At 34.8% G+C, this 20,806-nt stretch overlaps 1 protein-coding gene and 1 pseudogene across 4 annotated transcripts; one reads left to right on the plus strand and one right to left on the minus strand.

Annotated features, from left to right (window-relative positions):
- The first annotated feature begins 7,518 nt into the window (after positions 1-7,518).
- LOC147077075 (uncharacterized) lies at positions 7,519-11,925 on the plus strand (annotated as a pseudogene). The gene is made up of 2 exons (XR_015069409.1): positions 7,519-7,671; positions 10,300-11,925. The product of XR_015069409.1 is annotated as an uncharacterized LOC147077075 (transcript).
- A 7,158-nt stretch (positions 11,926-19,083) lies between these two features.
- On the minus strand, positions 19,084-20,524 carry LOC147077076 (uncharacterized). 3 transcript variants are annotated; one of them, XM_085940696.1, is made up of 4 exons: positions 20,397-20,493; positions 19,822-19,933; positions 19,584-19,727; positions 19,084-19,348 (listed from the first exon to the last, which is right to left on the minus strand). In XM_085940696.1, exons 1-4 carry the CDS (start codon positions 20,405-20,407, stop codon positions 19,301-19,303), a joined length of 315 nt encoding a protein of 104 aa, XP_085796822.1. In that variant the 5' UTR covers positions 20,408-20,493; the 3' UTR covers positions 19,084-19,300. The 3 variants fall into 3 exon arrangements, 1 of the variants encoding a protein (XP_085796822.1); XR_015069411.1 differs by lacking the exon at positions 19,822-19,933 and having other exon boundaries at positions 20,397-20,524; XR_015069410.1 differs by lacking the exon at positions 19,822-19,933 and having other exon boundaries at positions 20,318-20,442.
- Positions 20,525-20,806: the final 282 nt, after the last annotated feature.

A 20,806-nucleotide genomic window follows, 5' to 3' on the forward strand; every position in this document is an offset into this window, starting at 1 on the left:
GTAGGGAGTAAAATTATGTTAACGCGCGTGTTTGAACATGTACTTAACCGAATTTTTTTTTATTTTTTTTTAAACGGTACATGTTCAAACACGCGCGTCAAAATCATTTTACTCCCTACTTCAATTATAGTTTGTCAATTTATGGCTACGGCCGTATGTTTTAGCTTAACCACTGGGGAATGACAAAAGAAATGGCGTATTTCAAAAAAACACTACCTTATTCTTAGGTCAATAATTATTATAAAGCAATCATTATTAATAAGATGTTTATCACACTTGAATGGTCAAAGACATATCTTATAATAAATATCTTTAAAATCATCTTCAAATGTGTTAATCTTGCCAATTTTTTGAATAGTAAAATGCCTAATTCTTGTCAAATTTGGGATCACAGAGATTTTCATTATAATTTTTTATCGTGGATATTTTACAAAAATTATCTCGTAATAAATTATACTAATGGTTTTATAAATGCGTTTAAAAATTAATAAACGTAAAAAACTTTAACACCACTGCACAGGTTTGTACCGAAATATGACTATATTCTAAAACATTAGAGCGAGAAGTTTAAAAGAATACTATTTTATGTAACAAAAATACTTTATGCAGTCATCAAATGTTTAAAATAACTATAAAGGATAATAAGGCTTCAAAATTATATAAATAGATTATCTACAACGTTTAAGGAGTGTCCAGGATCATGGTTTGAAAATACGATAAAAACTCAATTTTTACCAACGACGAGCACGTGGGCCGTTAATTAGACTTTAGATAGGATAAACAGCGTAATTCACACAAATCAAATTTTACAGGAACCACAAAAACGATTTTGCTATAGTTTTCGGTCAAAGTTAAAATACGAAATAGACAACCTTGCAGTTCATGATAATTGATAATTTGGTTTTATATTCTTAATCTGATATTAATTATTGAGTAAAAAAAAATGCTATTGTTTTTCCCACGTCAATTCGTTTCCTTTTAAAATGCTAGCTAAATTTAGTTTTATAGATCGGAAATTGCAGCTTACTGTCTGACAAGCTCTTGGCGCGCTGCAGTCGCGTTTTGCAACACTGCATTTTTATGTACCTGTCATGATAGCAACGCGTGCTAGGGGCTTGTTTAAATATTGTATGTGCTCGTATGTTACCTTGTACATTTGAGTGTTTTAAGTAGTCTTGACCAGTGGCGTCCGGTGGTTACCAAAATTGCTTTCATAGGGGGTGCACTAAAACTTTCTTACCTAATTTAAAAAGAAGATCAATTCGGCGTTGTTTCTACTTAGCGAACTCCTCAATCACTTTCTCATTAAAGTCTGGAACTGATTGTAAAAGTTTTTTCTCGATGCTTTACACATATATACGATTAAGTCTGTCCTGGTTCATGGTATTTCTTAAAAACGATTTAATTCTTTTAAGGGTTTAAAAACATCTTTCACTTTCCACAGATGTCATCAGAATTGTACAAATGATTTTTTATTTTGATTCTTTCTTTGAAGGAACTCTTGTTATGTTTAATATAGTCTACATTTATCGACATCATTTTAAAACACACACACTTCACTGATTAAACAATCATAATCAATTATTCATAATTTCCTTTTTGCGAAGAAAATTATCGAAACAAAGTGATAAACAGACCGTGACTTTAGATCGCGGCAGCAGAAACTAAACTGAACAGTGAACTGCAATAATTTTTCAAGACAATATAAAATAATTATATATATAACTATCGTTTGTTTTGAATACGTATTTTTCGACACAGGACTTTGAATTATTGACGACAAGGCGTCAGACCCTTCGTCTACAAAATAAAATAAAGTCTAAAAAATTGCGTCGGCAATAAAACTTAGCGCGAGTCAGTTAGTGTTAAACATATGACACCATGTTATAATAATTCACTCACTTGCTAAGAGAACATGATACCTCAGATACTATTTTTTATAAATTATATTAAAATATTTGCAAATATAGAACGATTTAAGGATCGTAACCATAATATTTATGTTAATAGTCAATTTGTATTCAATATCAGCCTAATTCCAATGAATTTATATGAGATTTAAATAAAAAAAAACTATTTTTATCAATCCTGCTAAATCTCAGTTACTACATTTTACCACGTATTCCTACAGTTTTTTTCTGTGTAGAATTTTGTGAACTGGTCGGCGTCCCAGATAGCAATCAAATCTTGTATTTTTATGACATGCTAATGAGTTTCACGTATCGGGTTGAACGTTTATTACGCAATGTATTATGAATGTAAAACTAAGATCGATATTAGTGCGTTCACCACGAGCACTCGATTTCGGTGACTGTTCAGTAAGTACATGCTTTAAGTATAAATTTACATGGATTAAATTGCGATTAACGAGTGATGACTTAATAGCATTGTTGCACATTGAGAAATGTTTAGGAAAAAGCAGTGCAGCGCACATGCATGGTATTAGAGAAGCCGCCGCTGTTCCTGACTACCCTGTCTGAATCACTGTAATATCGTGTACATATTTTAATTTGACAATGTTAAAATGGAGTTCTATTAATCATTAATAAAAATAGCAATTTTGTATTTGGTTTGTATTAATTTTTAATGACATTTTTTATCTATTTAATACTACACGTCGATGACAATTATATGATTGTAGGATTAAAATAATACAAGAATATGTAGAACCGAATCATCAGCTGGTGTCGATACTGCTGGATGATGGATTTTCCTGTTCATTCCCAAGTATTCAATGTCACATACATCCAGCGGGTTTTAGGAAAAATGATCATTTTCTTGGGTACCACAATATAATGATGGCATTTGGCCATTTCATTTGCTTACCGATTTTAACCACAGCGCGTACTCATGCCTGCTTCCTTATCCATTAGTTTTTTTCTGATCTTTACGAGTTATCCCCAACATGCATATTTCCATGTTACGTTATGCTACTGAGAATAATAATCAAGACAGATTTCGTTCGCTACAATGGGATAATGTCAACTGATACAATATTACAACTTAAAATTATTTATTGAAGATAAGAATTCAAAAAATTTCTGTTTTGTAAATCTAAATCACTCAATATGTGTAATCGTATTTAGACAAGTACTCAAACTGCCTGAAATTTATCAGGAATTAAAATTAGTTATAACGAATTACAAGGTATTAAATAATTATTGGTTGGGCCAATTATCATAGCGCTAATCTTAGACAAAATTTCAAACGTACTCCCTTGAATGATTCCAGCGTAACCGGACATGTTCTAAGTAGTTCAGTTACCTCCAGACTCCAAATGTAAATTAAAATAATAATTTTCATAATTTCACAAAACAACGCGGTGGTCTCGTGGATTTCACAAACCAGAGGACATGTCCGGTGTTCCAGTTCATTTCAAGCACTGATCGTCTAAACAAATGTTATTATAGTGTTGCACAAGTCACTTTGGATAGATTTCTACCACAGAACAGATTAATAGATATTATTCATATAGGTTATACCCCAATGCACTTCATGTTGAAGCAGGGCTTTGAATCTGTGCGTGTCCTACGAAAATAAAACACGATAAAGACCTGCCATAGTGTAGCAAACTTCAAATACACCAATATATAATGAGCGTCAGTACATCATCCGAGAGTAGTTGTGACAAAGAATAACAATATTAGAATGACGTATTCTTGACACGTGTTTAAAGTTTTCCCATAATATTCAACACGCGAGCACGGTTGCCTGTTTCTCCTCACCCGTTAGCTTATTTGTCCCCTAATTCCTATATACTTAACTAATTAAATATTTGTCCTTTTTTGAGATGGGATATTCCATACATTACAATTTGATTTTGTAAAGATACCACCCCATTGTGTCTATTCTATACACAAGGCAGTTTCCGATGTTAGGCGGTAGGTATATTTATGAATCGAGGTAAGTATTATAATTGTGACCTACAATAAGTTAGCCGTCTAAATTGTCTAAATCGCTCTAAAAGTTAGCACAGCCTAGAGAGATGCTGTTAAAAACTACCATAACCTTACCTATTATAAGAAGTATTAATACCTCTACATAAATATGATAAACTACCGCGATAGCCGCCTTGTATATTATAGAATAGCTTCGCTTAACGTTTTTGCAATCGCATTTTTTTGCGGTCTAAAAACAAAACAAAAACTAACACAGTCTACAACTAGTAGGTGTTAGATTTTCATTTAGCTTTTGGTCTCTAAAAAACTACGACAACTAATAATTATCGAGTTTTTCACAAGCATAGTGAACAAAGTGCATTCTGGTTATTTGTGAGTAAGCTAGGTTCAAACGTAACATTAGAGTACCTATTTCTTATTATGTAAGGGTAGGTACATATGCTTTCCTTTAAATAATAACTTAGATGTAGGTACTCAAAATAACACTTCATAATGGCAATCATACCCTTACAGAATTAGAAATACTCAAATAACAATTATTATTATGTTTGAACCTAGCTTGCTTAAAATAACCAGAATAGACTTGGTTCACTATGCTTGTGAAAACTCAATTATGAAAAATACCTAAATGATTACACTGAATCGAATCAAAACTAACCTACCTACATAGAAAGATCATCTTTCTCTTGCTCTACATTTTTAGTAATAATTATTAAAGAATGGTCGTCTGGAGTCATTGAAAATTGCAAAGGCACGTCATTCCAAATTGGACTAAGATCGATTGGTTCGCGTTTTCTATCCATTTTTCTGTTTATAAACGTACAATTTGTCAGTGAATAAAGCCGAGACACGAGTCATTGGCGTTTCAGTGACACCATAATCGAAAAATTAATGAGGGTACCTTCCAATACAATGGCCATTGTAATATTAAATAATAAACACGTAATGTTTTACATGATTTGAATAAAAATATTTTGAACACATATTATCAACTGCTATAAATTTCGGTAAGGTAAATCTTCTGGAAAGGATCAAATAAATTGAATAAATGAATCACACACAATGTCGCCACTTGTAAAAATATGCTACATTGGGTGAAAAAATAAACAAGATGACAAAATAAAATGCAAATAAAATAATTCAAAAAATTTTAAATTATACCAGAAAAGAAATTTAATCATATGTTTATATCTTACAATAATTATTAGTGAATTAATAATAATGACATTTATAATAGGTGGCTATTATTTTTTGTCGTGCCAGATAGACATTTTGCACGCTTGATACCTGTTTAAAAATGAAAGACTCCCACAAGAAATAATTGGGAACGCAGGACTAACACAGGATACTCAAATTTTATATTGTATAGCGGCAACACTTTCCTTCGACTAAACTAGTATATAGTATATTAGTCTATGGACTAAACATTTCAATTCGTACACGCATTTCACAATAACTGCGAGGTAGTGCCAAATATATTAATAAAATTACAATTTACGTACGCAAAATGGATATAAAACTAGAACCGAATGGAAGCGAATACGACGCTAATGAAGAATCGTGTCGCAATATAACAATCAAACAAGAGGATGCCGATGAAGCCATTTGCTTTTTTGAGGTTAGTTTTTCACAACGTGTTTATTGTATGAAGTAATAATATTTTCTTGTAGATGACCCACAGAATGGGCTTCAGTAAAATGCGGTATGATAATACTCTTTTTCGCATGTTGATAATAAAAGTGAAAGACAATTTCATTTCCATAGATCGTAAAAAGATATCAAATGACTACCTACAGAGACGTCATATTAATATAAGTAATTTTTTTTGTGTGTATCAATGTCAATACTAGTACATACTATCTATCAGTGGCGAAGGTTGGAGGTAGGCTATTAAATGGTGCACACACTAAAATGTGTCAATCATGTTTATTTGTTTTTATTGAACTAAAAATACAATTTGGAAAATATTGTGAAGTTAAGTTTTAAAAATTCAATTAAACACTGCCAACCGAATTCATAAGAGTTTATGTATGCTATGGGCGATCCGACAAAAATAGTGCACACCTTTTCAGTCATACTTATTTGTTTTATTGAATTAAGAATACTTATCACAGATGGTGTTGTTTAGTATTTTTAAAATCATTTATTCTCTGCCTATTTCAAACTATAATTGATAAAATAATATTGTTTTAACTGTAAAACATTTAAAATGATGTAAGTACCTATTTTTAATGTCATAATTTTAGATATTTTATAGATGAACGAATATTTTTTTACTGTTATCTACTATTAATTCTGCTATTTCTGTATTTACATTTATTTTCGACCATACCCAATTCTAATAAGATCATATAATGGTCCTCCACAGAGTGAAGGGTTGTATTAACAAATTTTGTTTTTACAAGAAATGGATGTCAGCCACTTGCTCAACCTATTAGATCCATACTCAAACACCAAATGAAAAACAATGTGTGTTTGTCAGACCCAGGATTCGAACCTGGTACCCACGACACTATAGGCCACCATCGGCTAAACACTATCTACACATTATTATGTCTTCTAAATTCGACGAAAACAAATAAGTATGACTGAAAAGTATGCAATATTTTTGTTCGATTGTCTATGGAAAACCAAAACTTGTATGGCTTGGTTAGGCAGAGATTAATTGATTTTTAAAAACTAACCGAACCATCAGCTATTTGTATTATTAGTTCAATGAAAACAAATACGTATGACTGACAAAGATAAGTGAACACTATTTATGTCAGATCTTCACAGCCTACTGCTGCCCTTCGCTACTGCTATCTATAGAAATGTTTGTCCGAGATAGTCTCTTTGGTTCGGTTCATCTTGTTTTTCGATTTGTTTGGATTCTTATGTGCATGGTTCATAACGAAATGACAATTTAAAGATTATCCAAAACACTGACTAGGTACTTCATAGTTCTATCCAAACCAACTCGCTCCGGACAACACTCGGTCTTAATCGAGCGATCGCGAGGCTCTTCGTTTAGATGTGAAACATCACCAGTTGTTTACGCCTGGGAATGTCTCAGGAGCAGATACCCATGACTGAGGTTACCACGCACTCAAGTAATATTACATAGTTTTTTTTTTCTAATAATAGTGCCCATTGGAGAGATGAGCACGGAAAATTAACAAAAATTAATGATTTCATATATATGTAAAAACATAGCTAAAACAATACAGACATACTAGAGTTGCACGTCAGCAAGAAGACTCCGCAAAATTTGTAAAAGCATTATAGTAGGCCGGCGACCTATTCTCAGATATATCCAGAGGATATGGTTTTTTTTCTCTCCAGTTCTACACCACATAAACATGTTGGTTGGGTGACAAGTCTTAACTAAAAACAGCTTTACAGCGAATCCACTTACCCAGACAAGAATTGACTGGTTATCTCAAATTGCTATTGGACATCAGGAAGGAACAAATATGTGTGTATGCCCTTGGTGGAGGCATCCCTCTTTCATTTCTAGGTCTCTGACGCCGCATCCAGCGCCATTTGACGTATTCTCCGAATCCAAAACACTGGCGTGTTAACCTAACCTAACCTAACCTTATCTGACATATGTATTCAATTATATGTATTATTCTTCCAGGATCGCAATACAAACATGACCGATATAACGGCTGAAACTATCTCCCAGTCTGACAGTAACTATGCAAATATCTCTGAAGGTACAAAGCATTCATTGAAATATGATGATGCAGTTTGATCTTCTTATTGTCAACTCAACTCAGTAAATCAGGTATCATTTATATTAATTCCTTATTTTTCAATGTTAAATTATATCTCTGTATTCAACCTCAATCGGCATAAGCCAATAATAATGCGTAGATAGGCACCTATCTAGCAGTGGCGAGAGGTGGAGGTAGGTTGTCAAGATTCGAAATTAATAGTACACACTATACTTTGTCAGTCATACTTATTTATTTTCAATGAACCAAACATAACAAAATAACGACCCATTTGATATATATGTCGGTGGATGTCGACTGTAAAGATCCGCATAATACTAATCATTATGAGCGTACTTCAGTGAAACGGCAAATTATTTTCAACAATAGGTGCGACGAAATTTCTCACTAGTCGCCAATCAGATACCGACAGTCGAGGTGTCTGCACGTCGATTTGTTTTGTCGTGGCGTCGGATGAAATTATTCTTAAATCGTGTAAAGATGATTAAAAAACTTTAGGGATTAATTGCAAACAGAATATTTTTTTCCAAAAAGCCACGGCTGTAAGGTGACGGGACGCTATGCGGCCAAGTTAAAACCTAACGGTGATTTTTTTGTCATTTCGGCCGCGCGACGATTTCGCCGGCGGGTACAATTTTTTTTCGCCCATCAAGGGTTCTATTATTTACTTAGCTTTGTCAGGGGCTCTAAACATTCTTCAGGGGTGTTGGATATTTTTGTTGTTATATTATTGATCTGGAATTTGGAACTGTCATGCACCAAGGTTTTTTTTCGTTTGATAACAGTACTTACAAAAGAAAACATGTGAATGAATATACTATTATTATTATTAATAAATATAACAATAAACATAAGATTAAATGGACGCATGTTGTATTTTTATGACAAATTATATTTCGTTCAACGCGCGTCATTTCCACAATCCGCGCATCGCCTAGCCACCATCTTTTTAGACCATGCCTCAACATGCCTTAATCTTTGTAGTCACACGTATTTGTTTTTATCAAAGTCTACAATTCCACAGATGGTATTAGTTAGTTGCCTCGTGCCCCGTTAGTTGCCTCGTAGTTAACCGCGTCTCAACCAAACCATAATAGTTTTAATATATTTTGGGCGATACGACAAAATTGTGTACATCTTTTCATTCGTACTTATTTGTTTTCATTGGATTAAGAACACATTGTTGTTTGTTGAAGTCCTACTTCCTAGACAAACCATAATAAAAAAAATTTAAAATTTTATCTATAAAATACCTAAAATTATATATCGTTTAATGGCACTATTTTACAAACGATAAATTACTATTGTTGACTATTATATACCTCGGCTAAGATTAGGCAGGGTTTAATTGAATTTAAAAACTAGCAAGCACCATCTGTAAATTGTCATTGTTTTGGGTGCACTATCTACGTCGAATCTTAACAGCCTATCTCCACCCTTCACCCTTCACCACTGCTATCTAATTTTTGACACCCGTGTAATTTAATCCAAAATACAACGTTATGTACGCTTGTGCAGTCTCTTGCCGCCAGTTTTGATATTCATTTTAGATTCTTATGTAATAATATGTTTTAATGGTTATTAGCAGAGGAAAAGATATTCTAGCATTGCAGTCAAGATGAAATCACTTTGGAAGGGTATTAGTCATTACTCCTGTCGCACATTGAAACCCGTCTCGACTGGGATAATAGTCATAAATCAAAACTGAGCGCAATATCAAACTTCCTTAAGTGCGTATAGATAATGCCGTGCGCTGTATGTCCTCGTGACTCCAGCTGTTTTTTTTTTCAAACTAATATGACGCATTCCACTAATGTGCGGAGCTTCATTTTCCAACGTGTGTTCTGTGAATAATGACAGTTTCACATCGACGTATGCGACATGTTGCAGACGAGACGAGCTTAGATGTTCGAGCCGGCCTAGTGTCATTTGAAAGTAACGATACCAACTCGTAAATGAGTTGCCAGTGCTGCCAAAAAAATCAAACGCCATTCTACCTTCTAACTTACATTCAATGACATTAATATCGGACGAACCATCTGGAAAAAAATGACACTCACTTTTTTGTCGGGTCTACCGAATGGTATAATCTGTTCTACCGATTAGGGTGCCGCCATATAAAGTTGATATTGCTACAAATTCGCGATGCTTTTTGTCGGATCTGCGGAACGTTTTGGTTCGAACAGGTTCGCTCAAATGAATATTGACACTAGAAACACTGTTCTAACACCGTTACAATAAAGGTGATATTGCTATAAATTCCCGATGCGTGATATCGCATAATGGAAATTGCGTGACGTCTACCTATACATGTGCGAATGTCGCTATGCGCGAATTTACTTGCTAGCTACTATATTGAGTGCGTTGTCCATTAATATAGTCATTGCTTATATACAATGTATTTGAGACTAGAGCTATCGCAACATTCATGTATTCTTGGAAATTTTAGCGCTTTTTATTAAACTAGTACAAGTTTAGCTGTAAGCGTACGCGTAAAGAGCGAACGACCTAAGTCTGGAATCTGTTTCATGTCCTACATCTTCTTTACGGACGATATAGAATGCTTGGGTTTATTTAATACATAAAACTCTCGCTATAACTACTTACTCTAAAGTTTTGAGAACATTTTTTATTTATTTATACACCGAATCGGGCTCATCAAACGTATTTTTTTTTAGATTTCTACTCAGCAATGTGAAGCATCTTACATTCGAAGTCAAAATAATGAAATTCCACCAGCCATCGTCGTAAAAATCGATAATATTGATAAAGGAGAATATCCAATGAAAGTAGTCGAAGACATGGTGGCTCAGTATTCAGAAATAACTATAGATAAACAAGACATAAAAAAAGAATTGCAAACAATGTACGCTTTGCCGAAAGTGATTCGAATCAAGCTAAAAAAAACATCATGTTTTCCACGTAATTATGTTTGCAGCCATTGTTATGCAACATTCGGATCTTCAAATTCGTTAAAAAAACATATTTCGTGTGTTCATTCGAGGGAAAACCATCTCAAATCGAGCAAGAGAAAATATACTGGTGTAAAACCATATCAATGCGATGTTTGCTCATCTAAATTCTCGCACTCTGGTGACCTCAAAATCCATAAAAGAACACATACTGGTGAAAAGCCATATAATAACACATACTGATCAAAAACCATATCAATGTGATGTTTGCTCTTCCAAATTCTCGCAGTCCAGACACCTTAAAATGCATAAAAGAACACATACTGGTGAAAAACCATATGAATGCGATGTTTGCTCATCGAAATTCTCTCGGTCCGGAAACCTCAAAAGCCATAAAAGAACACATACTGGTGAAAATCCATATCAATGTGATGTTTGCTCTTCCAAATTCTCGCACTCCAGATACCTCAAAATACATAAAAGAACACATACTGGTAAAAATCCATATAAATGCGATTTTTGCTTAAAAATGTTCTCGCAAAAGAGTAACCTAAACGCGCATAAAAGAACACATACAGATGAAAAACCATATTAATGTGATGTTTGCTCATCCAAATTCTCGCAGTCCAGACACCTCAAAATGCATAAAAGAACACATACTGGCGAAAAGCCATATCAATGCGATATTTGTTTAAAAATGTTCTCTCAAAAGAGTAATCTAAATAGTCATAAAAGAACACATACCGGTGAAAAACCATCTTAATGCGATGTATGCTACAATTTTTGTCACACGACACATGCTGATAAGCCATATAAATGTCAAAATTATTTGTTTGTATAAATACAGACAGTCTTATCAGTTAAAAAAACATAATGTGCTGAAGAAACACCAGTGAAAGTTTACTAAATGATTGCATGATGATAGACAACACTGAGTGTGTTCTGGTTCACTCTATATCGTGGTTATTTTTAATCGATAGTTATTAAAATGTTCTCACAAATTACGAGTAATATATTATAATATTTATTATTTCGCAGAGAAACTTCTGCCGAATCTTAAATTCATCTTGCTAGAATAGTTGTTAACCAGGCTTCGGTGTTGTTTCGGAGGGACGAAGTGCTGAATTGACATCTATTTGGTTTGCTATTTCGTTTTTTTTAATGAAATGGCTAAAAAAGTCGTCTCATATAAATGGATTGTCAAAAATGTGAAAGATACTTTAGTGTATTTGTAATTTGCAATGTTGTATTTTATATCTTGATACTAAAGTGCCAACAAAATATTACTCCATTAAGTTTCTTTATTTTTGAGTATATATCGTGTATGGGTTGACATCTTCCTTAGACGGATTCATTGGAATTTTTGGTATTATACCCATGCTGCTTAACCCTTTCGCTGTGGACCATTTAATTTAAATTTAAATACCATGCTAATCATATCTAATGGCCACCTGATGGACAACGCACTACTCGCGTTGGGCGCAGCGAAATAGGGGCAACTGTTTGTGGACCGCTCGAAAATTTCTACGGACCGGCGGTTTGGGAAACACTGTTCCAGATAATATTTTTATAGTTTTAACTGTACAACTTTTCAATATATTTACGACACTATACCTACATACATTTTGAAACTAATTAGTGATTGCCTAATTCTACTTAAGATAAGATAAAGTGAGTAATCCTCACAAATCAAATTTTACAAAAGGGACAAAAACGCAAAGTTCATGATAATTAATAATTTAGGTTTTATATTTTTAATGTGATATTAATTATTGAGTTGTTAAAAAAATTTTGTCGTTTTTCCCAAGCCATCCTTTTTTAAAATGCATACTAAATTTAGTTATTAGATCGGAAATTGCAGCTTATTAACTAATTACTCCAGAATGTTTTTGACATGTTTTTATTATTACGTAAATTGATGGATACTTATACCAGTGGGTCTATTCTATGCTTATCGACCGCTAAAGTTATAAAGTGAAAAATATTATCAAACTTAGGGTAGGTTTGTATCAAAATATTAGCACTTATTGTAACAATTACACCAAGCCGGTTTTTATTGTTGCAATTAGTGCTATATTTTAACAGCACCTATCTTGCTGCTGTTAAAATATCGCACTTATTGCAACAATAAAAACCGGCTTCGTGTAATTGTTACAATAAGTGCTAATATTTTGATACAAACCTACCCTAAGTTTGATACTATTTATCAATTTAGTGTTCGATAAGTATAGAATAGACCCACTGGGAGCATAAAATGAATTGTACAATAATTAAATGTAACTAGCTGTACCGGAGAGGATTGTTAGCTCACAGATTTGACACGTTGACAAGTAGTTCTCGTTTGACAGCACATCCTTTAGACACAACGTGTATTTAATCGTGTACAACGTTGTTATGCAATAAAATCTATTTTGAAAAAACTGAAGGTTACGCTCATTTTTCTTTCTAGAATGCTTATGTTGTATTTCTTTGTTTCGGTGCACATTCATAATACAGCTATAAATAATATTATATCTGAATAAATGTAATTATTTTTCGTATCTACCTATATCAATTATTATTTGTCGTACAATCGTGGTGTTTAACTATACACTGCCTGTATTTATGGCAGTTTACGTAAAACACAATATTATTTACATTTGAGTGTTTTTAAGTAGTCTTGATTACTACCTTTTCTTACTCACTATAATATTATGTACTTACATGTAATTTTGTAATGTTAAAATGGAGTTCTATTAAATATTAATAAAAAATAACAATTTTGTATTTGGTTTGTTTTAATTTTTAATGACATATTTTTTTAATCTGTTTAATACTATACATCGATGACAATTATATGAATGTAGCGTTTGTATGACGGCATTTGTCCTGCGATTCTGCATTGTTATTTCATCTACTTGGTGACCTTTATCACATTTGCTCCTTTATAAATTAGTTTTTCTGGTCTTTACGCGTTATTCCCAATATGCGTAATTTTATGCAACGTTACTATACTTAAAAAATAATAATCAAGACGGATTTCGATCGCTTCAATAGGACAATGTCATCTGATACAATATTATAACTTGAAGGGTAAAGCCTCCCCCAAACCAAAGCGAATATTCGCAGCGAATTATTCGCCAATCAAGCTCGTATTGGCTTACGGGACAGAGCACGCTTGCGCGACCGCCTTGCGTCTTGAGTGCGAATTTGAAGCGAATATTCGCTGCGATTTTCGGGAACTCTGTCGACAGCGAATTTATTCGCGGCGGACAGATTTCGCCAAGGGAATTAGTAAAATCAAAATGGCGAAGACATTGAGCAGCTGATCGAGTTGGTCCGGAAATATCCAATCCTTTATGATTTCTCTGACAGTGACTACAAAACATAAGAAAGAAAGATAAGATATGGGATGAAATTGGCAGGGAAATTGTTGAAAATGGTATGAAGGTCGTCATAATAATATTATGTAGGTATCTTTGTCTAACCAAAGTAGGTATGTAAAGTTTTTTGACAGGATGAATACGCTATTATAAATAAATAACTTTAATCTAAGGTCCCGATATTTAAAAAATACATATTATTAATTTGCGTCATGCACAGCCTTTAATAACAGAAACTTTATAACTTTGATTGTTAGTGCACTGACAGTTCTAACTTATTGCGATCGTTTGACGTTTTGGTTTCGACTTTCGAGCAGTCATATCAATAATGTTATAATTAGGTATCATTTACAATACCTACTTCAATCATATTCGGTATCGGTCACGTAAATACCCATTTTATATTCGTTGATAATATTTTTTTAGGTTAGATAGGTAGGCTTTAAGATAATTTTTTTGCATCTAACATTATGCAGCATAGCATTTCTATTGTAGCTAAAGATATACCAATATACATATAGGTAGATAAGTAGGTACTCCATGTCGTCATTGTGGTATTTTGTAAGGTTTTAGACCAAAAACCTTACATACTACTTACTATCGGGTTATTTACAGGACATACCTAGGTTGTGTTTGTTTTTTGATCTCAAGAGACCTCAATCACAAAAACGATATTATGTACCTATATACTAATACCGGGAAGAATGGGTGGGAGGAACTCACTTGTGTGTCGGTGGTTGAATCTTCTTCAGTATTATTTTGATTGGGAGATGCGTGACATCGCGGGGTTTAATTATATAAAACACATATTTTTGATTTGACAATTTCCCTGCGCAGGGACATTTAATTACATTAAGTTCCAGACAGGTTAGGAATACATCATTAATTGCACTTAAAGGAGTCTTAGATTTAGCTGTCGCACATTCACTTTGTATTATTTGTTCACACAATGGCGCGATCGGCGCCGGGGCACTTTATCGGGGACGCGGTGCGCGTTCTGGGATAATTATGGGAATCAATATTAATACGTTATCGGCAAAAGGGGCGCACTGATATCAATTTAGGGTAACATGTCGTCCGGCTTGTCCTGGCGACCACGCCGCTTCCCGCAGGAGCGACGCGTCCGTCGAGGAACGATTTTGCCGCGTCCGGTTTATTTAGGGGTTAATTGCGAACTAAAAACTTTTTTTTCAAAAAGCCTGTTGGTAGGTAAGGAGACGCGGGGGTGGACCGCCACGGCTGTGGGGTGAAGGGAAGCTGCTTGGCCGAACAACGGGACTTTACGTTCGTCCGCCGTATTTAAGGTTGGATGCAGGTACCTGCAGTCTACACTTGAAAGGGACTTCGTGTAAAAAATGTGTTCGTAACAAAAATGTTTGAAACGTTTCGTTTGTACTGCAGGGCTGTGCAACCTTTTAGTTGGGGAGGTGTTTTGATATTAAAGTTAAATCGTTGATTTGGAATTTGGAACTGTCGGGCATCAGGGCCTTTTTATATCTGGTGACAAACCTCCATATCGCAATTTGTTTCGAATTTCATATCAGCGATCACGTAAAGTAAATGGGGCGTGTATTGATAAAACAAAGAAAATTTCACTAATAAATCGCGGGGGTTTCGAATGGTTCGCGTTGGTAACACATTGATAGGGTTTTCATGGGGCACGTTTTTTCGACCCGCGAGCGGGATGCTCAACGGGTTATGAGTCTCGTGCCGTCGGAGACGCCATTTCGTCTTGCGAGATTTTTCTCGGCAAGTGCCAACGATTCTGGAGGGGTAGCCGGTTTCGGTAGGGTGTCGTCACATGATCGGCTTCTTCGGACTGCTGCAGTGGTCGGGGCCGGGTCGCCTTTTCAGGGGTAGGCGGGGGGTTGCGGAGATCAGGTGTCGTTCGGCGGGAGGTGCAATTTGGACGTGTGCTGGGGTGCGGCGACTCCGTCGCAAGATTGACGCGGGGATGCGAAGACAGGGCTGAGTTCTCGTGCTAGGGGTCGTCGGGCAGAGGGGGGCGACCTTGACAGGCAGGTCATACCCTGGACTTTTCCAGGACCTCCGGTGTCGGTGGTCCCCGGCAGCTGCCAGTAGACGGGGGGGGTGGCTGCAGCATCGTAGGAACGGTCGTTCTGTGAGAACCCACGTTCGTGGCATTTTCGGGTTTCATTGCACTGATTTCTTATCATGGACATTAACGTCGTTTTAATTTTTGGCGGCTCGCAATATTTTTTTTTAAAACACTGTGTATTAGGTTGAACGCCCCTGGTTTTGATTTTTATCTTGTTTGGTTTACGCGCGAATTTGTTGTTACTGGGTTTGTCTCGTAATTTCCATTTTGTTTTAACGGTAGCGTGGGCGAAATATATTTTTGTTTAGGGTTTTTTTTAATAGGGCGCCAGATAATTTATTTTTATTTATAAAATTCACAAAACTATAGGTTTGATGTCACACACTTGAGTTTCTCAGGGCCGTGGTTCCCGAAGTCGCATTGACTTCGTTCGCCCCACGTTGGGCGCCAGTATAATACCGGGAAGAATGGGTGGGAGGAACTCACTTGTGTGTCGGTGGTTGAATCTTCTTCAGTATTATTTTGATTGGGAGATGCGTGACATCGCGGGGTTTAATTATATAAAACACATATTTTTGATTTGACAATTTCCCTGCGCAGGGACATTTAATTACATTAAGTTCCAGACAGGTTAGGAATACATCATTAATTGCACTTAAAGGAGTCTTAGATTTAGCTGTCGCACATTCACTTTGTATTATTTGTTCACACAATGGCGCGATCGGCGCCGGGGCACTTTATCGGGGACGCGGTGCGCGTTCTGGGATAATTATGGGAATCAATATTAATACGTTATCGGCAAAAGGGGCGCACTGATATCAATTTAGGGTAACATGTCGTCCGGCTTGTCCTGGCGACCACGCCGCTTCCCGCAGGAGCGACGCGTCCGTCGAGGAACGATTTTGCCGCGTCCGGTTTATTTAGGGGTTAATTGCGAACTAAAAACTTTTTTTTCAAAAAGCCTGTTGGTAGGTAAGGAGACGCGGGGGTGGACCGCCACGGCTGTGGGGTGAAGGGAAGCTGCTTGGCCGAACAACGGGACTTTACGTCCGTCCGCCGTATTTAAGGTTGGATGCAGGTACCTGCAGTCTACACTTGAAAGGGACTTCGTGTAAAAAATGTGTTCGTAACAAAAATGTTTGAAACGTTTCGTTTGTACTGCAGGGCTGTGCAACCTTTTAGTTGGGGAGGTGTTTTGATATTAAAGTTAAATCGTTGATTTGGAATTTGGAACTGTCGGGCATCAGGGCCTTTTTTATGTCTGGTGACAATACCTACTAGGTATATATTTCCTTCATTTTGTATAGGTATATTGAGCTAATAAACTGGTTTTGCCCAGTGCCGACCGCGAACCAAGATAATATCTACATGTTCCATGTACCTACCTAACATAACCAATGTTTTCTGTTTCACATTAATTTGTATACCTACAAACATTTTAAACTTAATTGAGATGTTCTTAAACTTCTGTTCATGTAATATTATGTAGGTAGGTATATCTTGGTCTGCATTAGGCAATAAGATTAATAATGTTATGTGCATGTAAATATAAAGGTCAGGTACCTCCTCTAAGTACATAATATTATATTATCATCATGGATACCTACCTGAATGATATTGGAGATATACTAATGCTTTGTGATGATTTTAATTTTACCAAAGATCTTCAACCTTTCAACGTAGGTACAAAGCACCAGAAGAAAGTAAAAATGAAACCCCCGGCATTAACAGGAATAAAATAATATTTCATCATAAACATCAGTCGGGGTCATTCCACTGCTAGATGAAAGCCTCTTCTAGCTCCTTCTACTATTTTCGGTCTCTAGTTCTTCGCTGCTACATACTTTTATTGTACTTCACGTGAACAAAGAGATCAACTAAGTGAAGTGTCAATCAACAAAAGTGGCATTTGTGCACAATGTTAATGAATTTTCCAAAACATTAAATGTGATAATATAATATACAAGGATGAATAAGGCGTGGGCGAGGGCCAAGGTCCATTTTATGATTCCTCTATTGATGTACCTATTTTTATTAAGAAAAATGTTTGCCGTAGAATGGGGTGAATACTGAATAGACCCTTTTTAAAATTTCTATTTTTATGCTACACATTATTCGGACAAATATGAATGACTTAAAACCTGTTTCTATGGACATAATCATACTCTAAAATATTTTTCAACTACCATTTATTATCAAACAGCCAATTTTGTGTGATGTCTCTTTCTATACAGCGTTGGGGTGATTATATACATGGCAGGTAGATAGAATCGAATAATGGTAATTTCCTAATGTTAAAAATGTAATTAAGTACCTACTGTACATTACAAATTTATGTAGGTACATTTAAGTATGTAAATCAAAATCAAAAATACAAATTTAAATGTTATACAACACAGTATCATGTAAGTATTTAAAAAAACATATACCTACTTACATAAACATCTATTTATCCAAGAATTATTTGATACTTGAATCTGTATTTTATATACCATATTCGATGGATGTATGTGGTGTATTTTGTAAAATATTTGGTAATTATTTAACTAAGCGTATTTAATTTGCTACGTGACCTGTAGCTCTTTTATAATCACAAATTATTGTTGAATGTTCCGAAAATGAGTTTATGTGCCGAAACAGCTGTCAAGGTAAATGACTCAGTTAAAGTAGAATTAACAAAAATAACTATATTTCAAAACCATTATAATCCATCTACCATATAAACACCATTTCAAGTAATAAAGAAATAAAAAGTCACCTAATTAAATAATATTATACTAGAAAAAATATACTATCTATATTCCCACTTAATTTTCATTTAAAGTTGTAAAACGCCCGGTTACTAAATAGAGGAAGGACAGAGTCTTCTGGCACGACCGAATCACATTGGAACGGTGTTATTGTCATTTGAAAGTAACAATACTGACACCTAAATGAGACGCCTGCACTGCCAGAATCATCTGAACCCTGTCTACCTATCTATATACAATTTATTGTTATTTTTTTTCATATTTGTCCATTTTATTACAATATCGTGTTTCTTTTAAAGCTCATTGTAATTCTAATAATTATATAAATATTTTTCTTGTATTCTGTGCAAAAATGATTATTAAAACTTTCTTAACCTAAACCAAGTATTTTTTATTGAATGATCCTGCAAAAATATTCAAGTACAGTTAAGTGACATATTTTGTTTCGGTGTATAAGCCATAAATAAATATACATAAATTATATTTAATATATACATGTATACTGTATGTATAGCCACGGTTGGTCTTGCACTTGTTGCTGTAGCTATGCGATCTGGTGTGGTCCATTATCCAAAAACACTCAATCACATCCCTGGTCAAACAGCGGGCAGCCGTGTAGTGAGTCTGGCTGGCCTATGGTGGCACTAAAATGATTTCAATATACACAGTCTGTTAATTTGAATATGTTTTCGACTGAAAGTTGTAAAAATATTAGAACTCAGGATTTAAATAATTAAAAAACTGTTTCATTAAATATCATATTCATACCTATGCAAAATTTTGATTCCTTTGAAGTACCTATACAAAATACGGATGAATATAAACCAAACAAAAATATTTGTTACTGGTACTGCCATAGTAAAGTAAAGTTTAACATACTTCCCTAATAGAACAAAATTCCCAATTCTTGTCGTTCTGTAGATGTTTCATTTCAGTTTTTACCAACGATCCACTAAATATGAATTGGTCATAAACACTCAAAGGAAATCTGGCACTCACTGCCAGAATGTCCATGTCAGATACCTGCATAAAAATAAATGTCATGTTATGATATTATACGTAATGAATATGAATGTATCAGAAACAACATAGATTTTATTACGAATTTCACATTTACAGAAAATTTTCTGCGCTCATTTTTGAAAGTCTCCAAGTATGACGGGTATATTCGCACATGGGTGCAGTTAATGCACCCAATGATTTTCGGGAAACCTGCCCTTTCTTGAAGTCTGAAATTAAAAAATATTTTTACCGACACAAAATAATATTCCCGTTAAATTCTTATTGAGTAGGTAATTTACTTGTTGTGTCTATGCGCAGTTACTCTAGTTACATGACATGTACATTGTAATATTGTATAAATTGATCAGAGGGTATCAACACAACACTAAAGACTGTCAGCGCTGTATGGCGACTGTATGTAAGTACCTATTACTAAGCACTGCTATTATAGCATCGGACACGTTTCCTATGCATCTGCTTACTGATGCCTGGCTCATTGCGCAGAAGACTTGGCCTACCCGTTTTTGGTACGCTCCCTCTGCGTAGAAACGCAAAATAGTCAAAACCTACAATTCAAATAACGGAGACATGTTATTTGAATAGCATATTACCTTCAAATCCTGTTAACCCTTCATGGTAAATGCTTATTTATAATATGTGCAGTTATGAAACTGAGTAAATCTATCTTACCTATGAGCCATGGCAATCTTGCCCTGTCATAAAGTAAGGTTATATTAATTGTCGATGTAATTTGTCGCACGCCATCTCATTATATCTTCAGCGTGTAATAAGCATTCAGAAGACGTGTACATTTTATCAACACACAACTGTCACTTTGACATTCGTATATGTATTTAGTCTATGGCTGCATCCAATGCTGCCACCTTGTTTCAGATAATTAAAATACACTTTACGCGAAGTGGGTAAAAGTTGTAGCAATTCTGAAATCGCTATAGTGTACGTGTATTTTTTATATTTAATTCATAAAAATTATAGAATAATTGGCGTAAAATATTAATAATATTTACAATTTTAAATCTGGCGCGTAAATAAAATTATTTAGTCTATGGCTGCGTCGCTGACGCTTTGGTGTGGGGCCA

Source organism: Rhyacophila brunnea, unplaced genomic scaffold (assembly GCF_057557595.1).
Source record: "Rhyacophila brunnea isolate RB1 unplaced genomic scaffold, BYU_Rbru_1.0 scaffold_13, whole genome shotgun sequence".
Taxonomy (NCBI): Eukaryota; Metazoa; Arthropoda; class Insecta; order Trichoptera; family Rhyacophilidae; genus Rhyacophila; species Rhyacophila brunnea.